Source organism: Alligator mississippiensis, chromosome 4 (genome assembly GCF_030867095.1).
Source record: "Alligator mississippiensis isolate rAllMis1 chromosome 4, rAllMis1, whole genome shotgun sequence".
Lineage (NCBI taxonomy): Eukaryota > Metazoa > Chordata > Crocodylia > Alligatoridae > Alligator > Alligator mississippiensis.
In genome coordinates this window covers 110,605,505-110,622,485 of record NC_081827.1, presented here as the reverse complement: position 1 = coordinate 110,622,485, position 16,981 = coordinate 110,605,505, and the positions used below count along the sequence as shown (strand labels likewise).

Genomic DNA, 16,981 nt, shown 5'->3' with positions numbered 1-16,981 from the left:
GGGCAGGACGGCACCTTAGGATAAAAGCCAGACATTATTTTAGCCTTGATGTGGCCTTGGTTAGGCTGGGATATGACCTGCATCAAAACAGAGCAGCCCAGCCATTTATACACTAGGTTTAAATGCCAATTAATTCAAATTAGCCTGCATTGTTCTGAAGCAAACTGTTAATTTTAATAATTCACAGGTACTTAATGTGGGGCAACAGGGCTTGTCAGTCTGTAAGGTCTGGAGTTTGCTGCAAGACAAGCCACTCAAAGCTCAACCCCTTTATCTGTTTTTAGCCTTAGAAAGTAATTGGTTCAGAGAGGCAGAAGCTTCCTTAGGCAACAACCTACTTCATCAGATGCTATGAGAGGACTGGTAGAAAGAAACACTTTTCTGTAAAAGAGGAAGGGAAGCTGTTAATGGAGGTAATAAGTGGGTCAATTAGATCAGCTGAGATAAACATAGTTAACACCTAGTGGAGGAAACAGAGTAAGAAACCATGATCCCTGTTGAGAGCATTGTCTCAACAGTCAGATTGAGTTAACAGTCAAGTTAGTTTTTAAAGGGAGTTTTGTTTGGGATTGGTTTTTTTGGGGGGGTGGGGCAGTTGGTTTAAAAACAGTTACTCTGAGGTCACCTGGTGCATGACACTAGATGCTGGAAGCTGCAAGGGAAGGGGGACAAGGGATAGATCAGTCTGGACAGGCCCTGCATTAATACTCTCTCTCTTAGCATCCTCTTGCTGCCACTGTCAAATACAGAATATTGAGCTAGATGGACCTGAGATCTGACCCGGTTTGGCATCTCAATGGAAAAAAAACCATCAGGAAAAACTTCTTACCTATTAGAACAGTTAGGTAGTGAAATATACTGCCTAGAAAAGTTGTGGATCCTGTGTCGCTAGAGGTGTTCAAGAAGAGGTTGGACAGTCACTGGTTGGGGATGATCTAGGAATAACTATGCTCGTGTTCTACTTGGGTTTTTTCCATGCTTCCAGGCTTCGCTGGTTCCCACATGGGGCTGGGAAGTAATTTCTTCCCCCTGACTTCCCCCTCCCGCTAACACAGGTCAGGGTTTTTATATGCTTTCCTCAGAGGCACTGGGTGTTGACTCCAGCCAAAGCTGGGGATTGTGACTGGGATGTGTCAATATTCCTACCAGGACTCAAACCCAGAGTGTGTAGATCAGCGGTCTCCAACCTTTTTAAGTAGGAGATCACCTTTGGCGTTTAAAAGCAACTCAAGATCTACCGCGCCGCCGCCACCCTCCCTCAGCAGGTAAGTCTGTGAGGAGGAAAAGCGGGGGGCAGATCAAGGCAGAGAGAGAAACAATTTGGGGGTGCGCCTGCCCAGCAGGTAAGTCCCACCCAGCCAGGGCCCCACTCAACTTACACTGCTCCTCACCGCAGAGGCCTCCATCTAGCCCCAGCCCCTTGCCTCCCCCATGAACTGACCTGCTGGGCTAGGGCATATGTGCATGCACGAGGGCACTTAGCCCCCCACCCCAGCCTTGGATCAACTCCAAGGGGCTCCAAGGTCTACCGGTAGATCAAGATCCACTGGTTGGTGACCACTAGTCTAGATGGAAGGTCTTGCCCCTCCACTCAGATCAGACCAATCACTGTATTTGGGGTCAGGAAGTACTTTTACCCCATGATCAGCTTGGTATAGACTGTGTGGGTTTTGCCTCTCTGTAGCAAGGGCCATGGCCCTCTTCCTGGGATCTCTTGAGCATACATTAACAGCCTTTACAGCAACAGGATGTTGGTGACTATGGTCCCCTGCTTTACCTGTGACAGGTTAGGGTGTTGTGTTGTGTCACAGTTGACTGCGTAGTTTTGCTAAGAGGTTAGACAGTGAATTTGCACAGGATGGTTTGGACAGGGATGATCCTGCCTCAGGCAGGGGACTGGATTAGATGACCTAGGGAGGTCCCTTCCAGCTTCACTTCTCTACGATTCCATGATTCTATGAATAACAAAGATGGCACTAAAAAGATTATTAACAGATTTGAAGAGCTATATGAAGGAAGATTGTTCACTATTTTCCTGACTTTCTCCATCCCTTACAGTAAAACACACAGCCCCTTTAAAAAAAAAAAAAAAAAGTAATAGTGGAAGCTGGTGACATTTGACAGTAGGTACACAACACTGCAAGGAAAGCTGCAGACCAAAGGTCTACATTGCAAAAGGGATATAACTTGTCCCATTGCAGATTCAAAAGTCTATGGGCAAAATGCCTATCCTTTATCTTAAAGAGAATCCACCCAGCTGTAAACCATGACATTCCCTGTAGAGATCCTGCCCATTTAAAAATCCCTGTGCATGCTGCTGGAGGTACCACTCATTGCAGAGTACAACATTCCCACTCAGAGCCTGACTTACACTCTTTCCCAGCCTCCAGAAGGTTAGTGCATCCCTTATGTAGGAATAACTGTTTCCTTGTCCTCTCTGTCCCTCCCCCACCTTACAATCCAGTCTCTCATCAATCCCCCCCGCTGCTCCCTGCTCCCCCCATGGCAAGTCCCCAGCCAGACAGTAGCCTCATTTGTGACTGTAACATTAGACGCTCATGCCACCACCCTATCCCACCCCCATCAGGTGAGAGGCTGCATTCATCTACAAATAGTTTCTTTGACAGATTTCCAGATGGCATTTTTCTCCCCTCTCACACACTCCCACTGCTACCACTGCAGATAATGAAACTGAAGTCGTTCAAGCAGGCCTGACAAAGAAGCCACTGTTTGACTACCAAGCACTGGAGGCTTTTTCAAACTGGCAGAAAAGGGAAATCAAATAGAGAAGGAGAGAGAAGGCAAGAGGAATGAGTGACAGGGATGGGGAATAAGCCCATATGACAGAATTGTCTTCTCTTTTGAGAGTTATTACCAGTTGTGCTGGTATTCCCTATTCTAAAAATAGGGAATCCCTTTCCACCCGAGAGTAGGCAGGGCAGGCAGGGTGGCACCTTAGGGGACTAATTTGATTAGAGAGGCAGGAGCTTTCATAGTTGACAGTTTACTTTGTCAGATGCCATGAATGGACTTGCAGAGAGCAAGGGTACCTAACAAAAAAGAATCCATTAATTTAAATAAATAGTGCCCTCCTCCATCTTTCCCTTTCTCTTTGATAAGAAAATAAAAAGAAAGAGAAGAAAATATACAGAGGTCCAGTGTTTGGAAACACAAGCTACAAAAATCAGCTTTTTACAGCAAGTGTAATTAGCCACTGGACCAGCTTGCAATGGCCTCTAGTATAATCTCTACTACTTGAAGTCTTAAATCCAGATTGGATTACTTCCTCAAAAAGGAAACTCAAAATAGAAGTTACAGGTTTGATGCAGAGATAACTAAGGCTATAAATGAATTTCATCCTTGGAGAGGAACCAACCAGGTCAGGATGGGTCCTAATACAGCAGATCTATTTTACTGGGCAATGTCTGTCTGTGTCACCTGCTGTTTTGCAGTCAGGCCCCTACCATTCCTAGGGCTTCACCCTGCTGGACAACTTATAAACAAGGAAAAATGGGGTACCCCTTTTTGTGAGGCACATCCAGAGAATCCCCTGGCAGGAGACTCCCTAGGCCCACAAATATTGTGCTGCCACCCTTCCCTTCAGGGGAATTCCTGAGGTATCCAGGTTCTTGGCTGCTTTATTACTCAGATGGTCCCTTTAGATATCAAGGGCTATCAATTGTGAACTAACACAAATGTATATTGTAGCATAGACAAGGAATCTACATTTACTGCAGTCAGGGCCTCTCTTATCTATAAATATCTCTCCACGCTCATAATAAAAGGTCTCTGCATAAAAAGAGGAGGTCTCCTGCACAGGGCAGCATCCAGGATGAGGGCCTTGGTTTCCTGTTTTAGGACTCCATATGCTGGAAAGGCAGGGAGTAGGAATGCCAGTTTGGGAGAGGAGATGGTAACTGAAAGGAAATAATCGGCTAAAGAGAGAAAGCCTGTTAGAAATACTGTAACCTTGGCAAAAATGGGTTAGATCAGTGGTCCCCAACCAGTCGATCGCAGAGCCTCTTTTGGTTGATCCTGGGCTGGGCGCTCGCTCGCTCGCTCTCTCTCGCTCTTCTTCCCAGCCCAGCAGGTCAGTCTCAGAGAGACTCAGGGCTGGAGAAGGGGTGGGGGCCAAATCAAGGCCCCTGCAGTGAGGGATGGAGGGTTCGGCCCAGCCAGGAACAGGGGAAGGTGAGCAAGGCCCCAGACTGGCCAGGTGGTGGGAGCCCAGGGGGCTCATCCAGGGATGTGGGGGAGCTCCCGCTGCTGGGCACACCCCAGCAGAGGCCCTGGGGGCACGTGGCTCCCCATCTCTGCTTGGGGCAGAGGCAGCTGCTTCTGCCCGCTGTACCTCAAGCCCTGCTGCAGCTGGCCATGTGCAGGCGCAGCTTAGCATAGCAGCAGGACTCATGTGGGGTTGGGCCCTGGCCTGGCCAGGTCTAGGACTATCCGCTGGTCCAGGGGCACATGGGGGTGGTTCCTGCTGCTGGATGCACCATCTGCCCCTGGCACCCCAACATCTTCCAAGTCAAGGTTGTGGGTGTTTTTGGCACTCTTGCCTAAAAATGTTGCCTACCACTGTAACAGGAGGATAGGGGAGCCTTCTCCATTACTCCTTTATAGTAGATAGGTAACATAGATCAGGAGAGAGTTGTTCTATTCCTGACTGTTACTGACTTGCTATATGATTTTTATTATTATTTGCCTTCTCATTTTCTTTTTTGCAGCAAACTGCTTCACTTGCCTGTGCCGTGCTGCGCCCCCCGCCTCCCACTTGGGGGGGAGGCAGCTGCTGCTGTGGGCTGTCCACTGCATCCCAAGCACAGGTGGGGAGGCACGGGTCCCCCAGGGCCTCCACCAGGATGCGTCCGGCAACAGAAGCACCCCCCCACAATGTGCCCCTGAACGAGCTGATAGCCCCAGACCCAGCTGGGCCAGGGCCCGACCCCATGTGAGTCCTGCTGCTACGCTGAGCCATACCCCCATGTAGCCAGCTGCAGTGGGGCTCGTGGCACAGCATGCAGCAGCAGCTACCTCTGCCCTGAGCAGAGGTGGGGGGGGGGGGTCATGGTCCCCCAGGGCCTGTGCTGGGGTGCACCTAGCAGTGGGTGTCCCCCCGCATACTTGGATGATCCACTTGGGCTCCAATCCTCCCACTCAACCCCTGCCTCTGCCCCACTCCCCTGCCCCCCCCCCTCCCCTCACCAGGGGGGCCTGACCTGTTCGGGTGGAAGTAGTGCTGGTGCTTGGTAAATCCTGGGTTAGACATTAATTCAAAAAGGGATCTTGTACTTAAAAAGGTTGGAAACCACTGGGTTAGATTTGGGGGCTAAACTGACCCCAGCATACTGGTTTTCCAGCAAATGCCTAGTCTAACATGCAGCCAAGGCAAGTTCAAAGGCAAGGCAGCCAAGGCAAAGTTCAAGTCTCAAAATATCCCTGGGAGGAAGGCAGGTCAGGCTAAGGATAGTGTCAGGAAAAGAGGCCTCTGAGGTTCAGAGGAAATAACATTCTCAACCACCTGGATCATAAGGTGAAAGGTACCAATTTAAATTGATCTCTCTATGGAATATTCAATTTAAGAAGGCAAGAGGTGAAGCAGCTAAAAGACCCCACAAGTGAAGCAGTTTGCTGCAAAAAAGAAAATCAGAAGGCAAATAATAATAAAAATCACATAGCAAGTCAGTAACAGTCAGGAATAGAACAACTCTCTCCTGATCTATGTTACCTATTTACTATAGAGGAGTAATGGAGAAGGCTCCCCTATCCTCCTGTTACAGTGGTAGGCAACATTTTTAGGCAAGAGTGCCAAAAACACCCGCAACCTTGACTTGGAAGATGTTGGGGTGCCAGGGGCAGATGGCAGTGGAACCACGAGAGGCCTGATCTTTTTTGTGGCAGTGCAACCCCAGCCCCTTCCCTGCCATTCACCTGGAGGTGCAAATACCAAGCAAAATGCCTTCATGCACCACACTCTGGCACCCAGGCTGGGTGTCGCCTACCCTGGTCCTATTATAATAGTAAATAAGGGTTTTTTTTCCTTGCAGTTTAAAACTCTCCAAAGAGGATCTAGGTTCCTTAAGAGACAAGGGCTCTTGTTCCCATCTCTCACAGAAATGTCTTCTGCTTAAAAAATTATTCAGAACACTACCTTCACAGGAACTCTCTGCACCTGCATCCCAAATCTGGGGCTCATGACTTGGGGGTTAAACAAACTGCAGTATAAGACAACACTACTGTGATGTGGATGCAGCTCAGATGCTAAATTCATGCTATTATCTTAAAATCCCTGTCCCCTCTTTCCTCCCTCCCCTTCCCCCACAACTCACACAGAAGTGTGAACTAGGTGGAATACAGCCACAGTTTAGATAAGCAACAGAATATGGTCAGCAAAGCAGTTCACAGATCTATAAATAATATACATACACACACACACACACACACTTTTTTTTTTTTTTTTTTTTTTTTACACAAGTTCTTCCTGATGATGCCTAATTTAGCAATGCAAGAACATGCAACCAGATACCAAGCATCTCTTGTTTGTAGGGTTCAAAATACCCAAGCTTTGCAATGCACCCATATGCTAGATATTTTTTGGGTTGATGCTTTCAGAAAATAAGGAACGTCGTAGACAACTTACAAACATAGAAAAGTTGCTCTTCAAGAAATGAACAGAATTCTTTGTAAACAGGAAACATTTAAAGAATTAAGAAATATAAAAAGCCAATATTAAGGTCCAATCCTTTAACATGCATTTGTGGGGGACTGGATGCGACAGCCCAGGAAGTTCCTCCAGTCTTATGCATTCTGTTCTACTCACATCAAGTCAATAGGATTATTCCTATGAGCAAGGTTAAATATTTGCTTAAATAGGTGGCCAGCCTGGAGTATAATAAGCCTGTAAGCTCTTCAGAGCCTTATAAAATCCTTTCATTTTTAAAGCTGAGGAAATATTTTTGAAATAGCTCTGATAACAGTTTCATCTCAGGTTTGCGTCGCTTACTTTCTGCTGTGAGACTTGCTAAGTAATTGGCCCAATACAGTAATATTTTACTTGGATAAATAAGCATAATTATTCTACTACTAAGAAGAATTTTTAAAAAGAAAGTTTGATGCAATTGTTCCAAATCAAAGACTCTTTAAGGCTTGGCTCAAAGCAAAACAGAAGGAAGCGCCTCAATATTTTCTGAAGGTAAATTTGGAACACTTTCAACCAAATAAGAATATCTCAACTTTCCGCAGCTTCCCTTCATCTTCACTGTGGCCTAACAGGCACCATATTGAACTAGAACTCCAGAAACCTGGGTTCTGTGTTCCTGATTCTGCCTGGGCAGCTCAATTTCTCTCTGTGCCTCAATTTTCCCCATCTACAAAATAAGGGCAGTACCACAGAACTCCTTCGTAATGCAATGAGATACCTTTGCAACACAGCAAGATTGTAGACAATGGTTAAAATTCATTACATGCAAGAGGTGAGTATTCCATCATTAATACTCCCCTTGACGAAGGGTTTTTAAACGCGAAAGCTTGCTAAGAAATTTTTTTCCATCTATTTAAGTTGGTCTAATCAAAGATATCAGATTCACCCAAAGAACCTTGTCTGCCTATATCCTTAGACCAACACAGCTACAACCTACACCCCTACTCCCCATGAGACATTTGTGTGCGTCTTTTTTTTCTGATTAATGTGTTCCTCAAACAAACTTCTGTGAATTCAGGATGGGGAAATTAGTTCTATAAAGCAACATGAATTGCAGTCAAGTTTGGCTCTATCGCCGCATGATCAGAAGCAAACCCGATGGTTCTGAACAAATATGGAGAGCGAAGAAATCACTCTCTCAGCTTCCTTCCTATTTGCTTGGGCCTGCCTCAAACTGGAGGAGGGGGAGGAAGGTCAACATAGTCCACAGTGCTAGCCACAGCTAGCACTCCAGATAGGATGACTAAAAGATTCCCTCCTACAGAAATTCACCAAGGACTCCATTGCATCCTGACCAGAATCCCACTAGATACTGGGGGTGAGAGAGCCACCTCCATCCTCCTCGCATGATCTTGGGTCACTTGCAGCTAAGACAACACAATTTTCTGTGAAACTGAATTAGAATCTGTTACTATGGAAACAAGCTCCAAATCCTAAGGATATTAAAAAGGGCAATGTTATCCTTTAGAAAATTGGATCCATGGGGGGGGCTCCACATTACTGCTTAGCCTCTCCAGCTCCACTGCCCCCACCTTGCCTTTTATGCAGGTGTCCTCCCTTGGAGCAGATGTATTATGTTTCGTGATTCAACACAACCGTGATTCATCATAAGGCCGGGGGCCTCCAGCTATAGTTTCAGCAGTCAGCTGCCCACTCCCAGTACATAAGTGGTAACAGAATGCTAAGTAGCATGTTAGCTAGTGTTACATAACAAAAATACACCACGTTAGAAGCAATGAGATAAAAGTAACACAGGAAGTTAGTCCACTGCTAAATATACACTAGAGTATTTCATTTAATAAACACTGTTGGTAACATAACTGTTCCAGGGCAGGTGTTAATAAAATTACTACTTGCGTGAGAATTCTGGCCAAGACTGTAAAATGATCGTTACTACTGCCCTATGTATGTAGGTTATCCTCACTCCGCTACTGGGAATAAGGGTCCGGTTAAAGAAAATTCCTCATACCTTGCTACCTCCCAGAGACTTCTGGAGGAGTGAAGGGATCCTTCACCTTGCAGGCCCTACAAGTTCATTGCAAGGTCAGAAAATTAAAGGTAAAATATACCCATGTTAAATTATTGGCTTCTACTTCAAAATAAACACTTAATTCAGTGCAAGGCAAATTAAGGGCCCAGTTCTACTGGAAGAGACTCTCCAATTCTATTTAAATCTATTCCTCATCACTTCTGCATATGCATGCACACTAGGAATCAGCTAGCCTACTAAACAGCTCATTTCCCTCCTGTGGGATCACAAATCCTTGCCAGAGAATGCCAAGCAAATATATAGTAGCAAGTGAGCTGTTTAGAAGATCAGTTTCTTTACGCTAAGAAACCCATCCAACCTTATCACTTGATTTTTCTCTTCTCATGCCCAACATCTAATCCTATCTCCCTACAAAACCAGAGTTATTGATGCTAGTTCTGTTATTTACCAAGGGTTTAGGGAGTAGGTTAGTAAGCTTTCCTCAAGTATTCTCTCATCTGTATTGTGTACTCCACAGTTGAGATTTTACAAGAGCTCTTATGGGACTCTTCTTTAGAGTGGAACAGAAGATTGAAAGCTGTCTACATAAATTTCTATTTTTAAAACCAACCTACTGAATTCAATTACCTTTAGAGCCCTATTTCATTCCTACTGGTTCCTTCTCTATTAAATAGCATACGAGTTTTCCTTAAGCTTTCAACTTGAAGTTTAAAATTAGCCTCTTCTCCTGATAAACAAAACAAGAAACCACCCCCTCCCTTCCCAAATCCATAAATTGTATGTATGTTCTCCAGCCAGTCTCCATTCCCTCCCTTGCACACAAAATTCAAAGAGAATTAAGTAAAAATAGCCTAGGGATATGAGTAAAATACTGAAGGGTTTGTTTTGGGTAAATTAGGCTTTTAAATCTCCCCCTCAAAAAAAAAGTTTAATCTTCCAACTGTTCTTTAATTTCATGCACTTGTCCTCCAAGAGAACTGGTGCCTTCAGTGGCGATGCGTAGGGGGGGCCTGTGCACCCCCTGAGAGCACTGGTGCACCCCCCACCGGCTGCGCTCCCCACTTAGGCAATGGGGGGGGCAGGCAGGAGCGCCAGTGTCCCCCCTGCAAGAGCTGGCTGGGGACTGCGAGCACCGGATGGATGTAGGCCGCGGACGCTTCTGGAAGTGCCGTTGCCACTTCTGGGAGCAGCACAGCCACTCACCATTCGGACCCCACTCCCACCCCCAAGTCAGTGAGATTGGCCACACGCCCCGGGGGGGGGGGCAGTGCCCCCTGGTGACCAAGATTGGTAACAGGGGGACCGCCCCCTCCCCCAGCTGCTGACTGGTTGCTGGGGGGGGCTCCAGTCACCCATGGGTGACTTTGGAGCAGTTTTGGAGGTCCAGCTGGATTATTTTAATGACTACAAAACATGGAACCTTTGGAAACCCAGTTGGGTTTTGGTGGATCCTTATAAGCAGCTTAGCCTGTTAATACTACCTATGCACCAACCTCATTTTGTTAAAAAAAAGGCTTACAATTCAGGTGCTTTTCATTGCAAAGGTAACTAAGAAAAAATAAACTGATTATTAGGAGTCAATGTCAATGTCAAATGACAGTTATGACAATTGTTCCTAGTAATCAACAGTTATTCTTGGTCCTATACTCTGCCCGACCCCTGGATGCCAGAGCTTTTATCTGGAACTCCAGTGCTTGCTTGCTGGTATCTTCACACCAGAACAGGAAGGATGAAGCTGAAATTTCCTTCATCCCTTCACATCCTTATGCTTTCTTCATACTCCCTCCCAGCTCTTTATGTGAATGGCTGGATCACTTGACACTCAAGAAAAGTTGCTGCCATTCTTCATTTCTTACTCATAATCACTGTAAAGTTCTACTTATTGCAACCATAACCATCTAGAGACCTTCAGCTGTCTATAACTCTTGCCCACATTTTGCTCCATAAAAAGCCAATTTCTTGTAGTCATTCAGTTGCTCCACAACTACAGAATTGTCAGGCCTGATCCTCAGCTGACAGAGATATGACTAAAGAGGTTAATTTGTTTATTAAAAGACCTACATTCTCTCCAGTACTTTCCCCACTCCCCAATAAAAGTCCTCCTTACTAGGGGTGTGCAAAGCAGGCCCTATTTCATTCAGATTTGGATTTGACCCTAATCAGGGACAGCGATTCAATTCATTGATTCTGATCACCGTCCCCAATTCTATTTGGCCAACTCCAAATCTGAAGATTCGATACCAATTTGGAGAATGAGCAATTCGAACATAGACACAGCTTTAAAAGTTTTTTTCTACATACCTTGAGGTTGCAGGTGCGATACTGGGGTGCATGCAGTAGCATCCTACAGGAGTGCAGGGGGGCCCTTCACATGCTCAGCAGTTAACTTGGAAGTGGACCAGAAGTACTTCAGGTCCACTTCTGGGTCTGCTGGGGAGCGCGCTGGGTGGCCCACCCCCTTCCCGTGTCTACCCAGCTTGGCAATCGGCCATGAGGGGAACCCTGGGTGCCCCACCCGGCAGACCAGGAAGTGGACCAGAAGTGCTGCCAAGCATGCTGGGGAGCCCCCCACATTTCTGTGGGATGCTCCATACACCCCAGCACTGCAGCACTCATGAGCCCCTGCTACTACCTAGAGGTATGTAGAAAAAACATTTAAAGCTGTGTCTATGTCCAAATCTCCAAATCAATTCAGAGGGTTCCAATTTGATTTGGATTCAGAGATTTGCTACCAAATTGGGCCGAATCGAATCAGGAATGGAAGCTTCCCACAGCCCTACTCCTTACTCATCTCAGCTTCCTTCCAGCATTAACCCATTCTGCTTTAACATTCCCATCATCAATTTACATCCAGCTCGAGCCTGCAGGGAGTGTTCTTGTTTATTTCTTAAATTCCCAGAGAAGTTCTTTTTTTATTCTCACATCTCTCAGTAGCCCACCAAGAAACTACACTGCACACTTCATTAGTCTCTACATATTTTTTTATTATTTCCTCTTTTCCAATGCATGTTAAATTTTAAATTAGTGACCCAGACTTCGGCATATTTAGGTTCCTAAATAAGTGGTCAGGTTCAGTGCTACTGAGCATCTGAAAGCTCCCAGTGCTCAATATTGGATAAGGGTCTTGCTTTGGACACCTCTGGAAATTTTGACTTGATGAGATTTAAAATCTGCACAGATCTCTTCTACACACAGAAATTTGAAGACTCCTTCCCATTGGGACATGTTCACCTATTATTCTACTTCCAAACTCTTTTCATAAACCTGCTGCATAAAACTGAATTCTAGTAGCCACAGGTAAGAAGAACTCCCCCACTTGGTAAGAATTTCTGAGTTTTTCTGCAGAGTTCTGACTCCAAAGAAGTATCCTTCTTCCCAAGTTATTTGTAGCCATTCTAATTTACTGCAAGTAACACATGATCATGTGTGCATAAAGCATTTCCATATTTTGCTTCAAGCTATGTTATTGCAACTCAAGACAACCCAAGGCTTGTTTTTCACAAGGCCCAACATCAATTCGTGCACATCAAAGTTACCTTCATTGAAGTTGTCATCAGTTGATATGTGGGTCAGGGGTGACTGGGGGCGAGAGTCTCCACACAAGGAGTAACTGTGTTCTGCCTGGATGAGAGGAGCTGGGGAAGCCGGGGAGAGCTCCACCTCCATCATCTCATTTTTCTCAGACAAGAAGGGGTCATTCAAAAGGTGGCCTAGGACATCCTGTGAAAACTCATCCAGGAACTCTGTGAAGTGCTGTGGAGACAAAAAGAAAAAGAGCTTTTATCTAACAAGGTCTCATGCATTCGTGCTGACATTGGAAATGCAGACCAAAATCATCACAATATTTACACTACGGGTCTGTGCCAATCAGTAAGAAAATGAAGCACTCTCACCTCCCTACCACTAACAGGTCTCATCGCTATCTTCTCATGTCCATTTACTTTACCACATTGAAAAGCTATAGCTAGAACAAAAGAGTTCTCCTACACACAAACACAAAAATAGACTTATATCAAAAGTCACTTCCCTATTTATAGATTGCTTGAGAAGAGAGATGATCATATCCACAGAAGCTGATCCCCAGCTGTAAAATAGTACAGGTCTGTCTCAAGGTAAACAGGCTAAGCACATGGCCCTTTAAAAGTGCTTAGATACTGTGGCGATTGACTCCCTTAAAAAGCCTAAGACAAACAGAGAAAAGTCCACAGTCAACTCATGCTGTGTGTATTCTCCTTTGTTCCCAGGATATTTTTTGGAGTGTAGCAGTATTAATGAAATGCATCTCTCATTCAACCATGCAGTGAAAAATCTTGAAGGATTTACAAGTCAGAACTTATCCTTTGTATGAGGAATGAAACACAAAAAAGGCTTGCATGCTCCTTGAGGCATAGAGAAAAGATGGTAAGGAAGAAGGATGATTAAATATTACAGTCATACATGCTAGTTACTGTGGTGTGACACTTCTATCACCCTATGCTTTTGGCAAAGGGTCAGGAGCCAGAGGAGCCAAACTCTGGTACAAACAGTTTGGTTTAAAAATGGTGTGTGGGCTGAATGGATGATTTTTGACCCAAGGCTAATATTCGTGTGACAGATTCACAGAAGTTTAGGGCTGGAAGGGACCTTGTGAGATCATCAGGTCCAGCCCCACTGCTCTGGGCAGGAAAGACTGCTGGGGTCAAATAACCCCAGCAAGGTGTGCCCCAGTCTCCTTTTGAAGATCTTTAGGGTAGGTGCCTGCACCACCGCACTAGGAGTCTATTCCTCAGTCTGGTTACATGAACCATGAAGAAGTTTTTCCTTGTATCCAGTCTGAAACTTTCTTCTAGGAGCTTATGACCGTTGGTCCTGGTTGTGTCCATGTTCTCAACCCTGCAGTAACAGGGATCCTAATAAATCAACACTAATAAAGATTCCCCTAGCACTCTGCAAGAGTTGCTTTTACTGTTCACACCTGTTCTTGAGGGCTTTATTTGTTTATTTTTAGATCTGACCTGAAACAATTTGTCCAATCCAATCATCTCCAAACACTGCACAGGTTCTGTATGCTACCTGAACTTTGAAGCTCTTGTTCTATTTCCTTCAAGCATTAGGAGGCCTCGTCTCTTTTTATTTTGTAATAAACTGTATTTCTTGAAACCATTCCAGACAGAATAGCATGCCATGCAGGCAGGGCATGATGCAGTTTCTCTAAGTCACACCCACACAGGGGTTTCTCTTCTCACATGCTTCAAGAAGTAAGCTTAACAAATACAGAGTGATAACCTCTTCCACATACTCTAGCACCCTGCTTTAACTGCCAGGGATAGAGATGGTGACAGGGCAAAGTGGCACATTATAAATTAATTACCGTATTTTCTGACGTGCATCATTCACATTTTTCCCCAAAAAACAACAACAAAAAAACTCAGTAGCCATAAATTGGAGGAGGGGTGCATTATAAGCAAGGAAACATAGTAAGAGTGGTTTCTGCTGTGGGAAAACAAAAGTAACTGCACATGATCCAAGATCTACAGGGAGAAAAAGCCATGAACAGGTTCAACTCCTTACCAGCTGCTACTTAGTTTCCTACTACAAGGAAAAAATTATTCTCTCCCCCTCATTTTGCCTTTCAAAAACAGCACTTTTCCTGCAGCACTCTCCATGCAAAAAAATATGGCAATTCAGAAAGGTAAAAGCTTCTATAAGCAACAGCTGACCTCATCAGCAGGGATCCAGGTTTTGCATTTCCCATGGCAAAACAGAGTAAACTGCGGATTTTACCCTTTACTACAGGCAAACGTAGATTTCTCATTTTACCAGAGAAACCCATGGATTTTGTAACAAGCTGTCTGCAGGCTGGCACAGTTCCAGCCTGCAGGGGGCTGGGGGAGCGGAAGGAGGGCAGCCATGCAGGGGGTGCCACATGCATGTACATGCACACAGCCCTAGGCAGCTGGAGAGCAGCTGCCACAGGTAAGTGGGGTGGGGGGGATTGAGGGAAATTGAGGTCCCCATAGGGAGAATGGGAAGGAGGGAGTTAAGCTAGGGCAGGAGCTGGGGCTGCTGCCCAGCTGGGCAGTGCCTGGGGCTTGGGGTGGGCAGGCAGGAGACACCTTGTCAGGACAGCACAGAGCTTGCGGTGGCAAGCAGCTTTCCCGTGTGGCTCCACTGTTCTTTACAGTGCCAGGTTGCACACACCAGGCTGAAGAGGCCCTGGGGGAGGGCCACAAGGCGGAAGCCCAACCCTGAAATGGGCAGTGTGCAGCCCCTGCCCTGCACACAGATGTGGAGGCACGGATCCCCTGCCCCCTGGGAGTGTGCACCACAGTGAGGAGCAGCCTCCCCACCCAGCCCAAGCCCACAGCCTTTTTTAATTTTTTTTATTTAAATCAGAGAATGCCAGGATCCCTGCTCATCAGGTACTATGAGAAAGCATGTAACAAAATTAATGGATTCTTAAGAAAGCTTATGCCTGTCTGAATTAGTTTAAAAGGTACAAACCTATGCTGTCCTTCTGCCTGACTGGAGGCTAACACAGTTAACTACTAGTCAGGTACAGAGAAGTCATTGTTAATTAGCATCTTGCAAGTAGAAAGCAAATTCCTCGTTCATTTGCTCTGTTTTTGGCAGGCAGTGTTGACTTTGGCTCTCATATTTGCCCTCTCCCACACAAGCAGACACAGATTCCAGATTAGGTTCCCTGTAGCCTAAATAAAGAGTTGAACTAGTCAGCATAGTGTAATTGATAATGGAAACAGCATGGCTACATGCTCATTTTACAGCTCTGCAACAAAACTTGCAGCCTAAAAGCCTGAACTGCAAAATACCATGTACTTTGCTGCCACAGGAAGTAATTGGAAGTGTGAGGCATACAGGACCTTTGGGGGACACTTAGCAACTTGTAGGACAGGGCCTTATACCATTACCAACAGACTCCAGTCACCTCTACCAGCCACTGAGAACAGAAAAGATTTTTTTAGGCTAAAAGGAAGAGAAAACACAATTAGATCATTATGTTAAAAGACAGCAAGCTTGCTGTTGGCCATTTTTTATAAGCCTTGACAATCGTATGCCAACCATGATAATCTTATCATTCATGGCACATGACTATTAAACAAAACACCATCCTGGCTGACCTAGCAAGGAGGGTCATGACCACCTAAGGCCATTTACCTGAATTTGCAAGTCCAAGGGCTCCCTTACCATGCCAGGTTGTTTCTCAGCATGTTGAATAAGAGGTAGTGCATGACAACTGTATTGTGGGGAAAGGGATCAGGAAAGGTTGACCTGATTACTGCCCTAACCTATTTTGGTCAAAAGCAGTGCATCTTATGATGTGACAAAGCGTTCAAGGACTGTCAAAGCATGATGGAAGACAGAAAAGTGACCTCAACCAAGTGTGTAGCATAAGCATGGGTATTCCATGAAAAACAGCACTACTTTTAGAGAAAGGTTTTCCCCACAGTCTGCATGCTCTGTTTCCTCCGTGCTTATGGTTGGCATCAACCATATTTGTTAGCCTTTTTCTAGGTCAGGCTAAGAACATTTCTCTCCAAAATACTTGTGCACATGGACTCACCGCTGACCAACCGCTGCAATAAAATTGCTTTGGTCTTCAGCCAGAATGCCAAACCAACATCCTTGGCAGAGCATTCTGAAGACAGACCCTCGCCCATTTCTGACCCCATGCAGGAAACTCATTTAATCACATTATCAAGCAAAGATATGATCTGCTACTTTAACCTGGCATCCAACCTACATCTAGGGATCATTTAACAAGCCTCTGAAATGCAGTCACCATGCATATAATGGTCTAAGGTAACACTGCATACCTAAAGGCAGAAACAGGTTATTGTATCCTACAGCATAAGAAGAATTTAGGCAGAACAATTTGTCAGAATGAAATCAAAAGCAGAAGAACCAAAGTTTTTGCAAAGAGCTATGACTGCAATCAGCCAGAACTTCTGGTTCATATCTCATCTGAGAGACCAGCCTGGTGACACCTTCTATACAATGCTGGCATGAGAGAAAAGGGAAGCACCTGCTGAATGAACCCCACCACCAGCTCATATTAAGTCATTCTTGAAGGGAACCCATCCAAATACTGATTTAATCCAAAGCAACACGGCTGCAAACTCTTAAGTCCTCGGCAGACAACCAAGGCTAGGGACAGAAGTTCCACGTAAACTGGTTTAAGTGAGCAGAAACTGGTTTAAACCTGTAACAAAACATAAGTTCAGTGCACATAAACCAGTTTCAAAATGGCTGAAACCGGTTTGAAATAAACCTGGCTGAATGTAGTATCAGAC

The 16,981-nt window shown here is 45.3% G+C and overlaps 1 protein-coding gene across 2 annotated transcripts in view; it reads right to left on the bottom strand.

Annotated features, from left to right (window-relative positions):
* Positions 1-16,981, bottom strand: part of CREB3L2 (cAMP responsive element binding protein 3 like 2) — a 123,622-nt gene that overhangs the window by 45,376 nt on the left and 61,265 nt on the right. For both annotated transcript variants that reach the window (XM_006278278.4, XM_006278277.4), the window contains exon 2: positions 12,227-12,443. In XM_006278278.4, the coding sequence (XP_006278340.3) occupies positions 12,227-12,443 (217 nt within the window). The remainder of the gene's footprint in view (positions 1-12,226; positions 12,444-16,981) is intronic.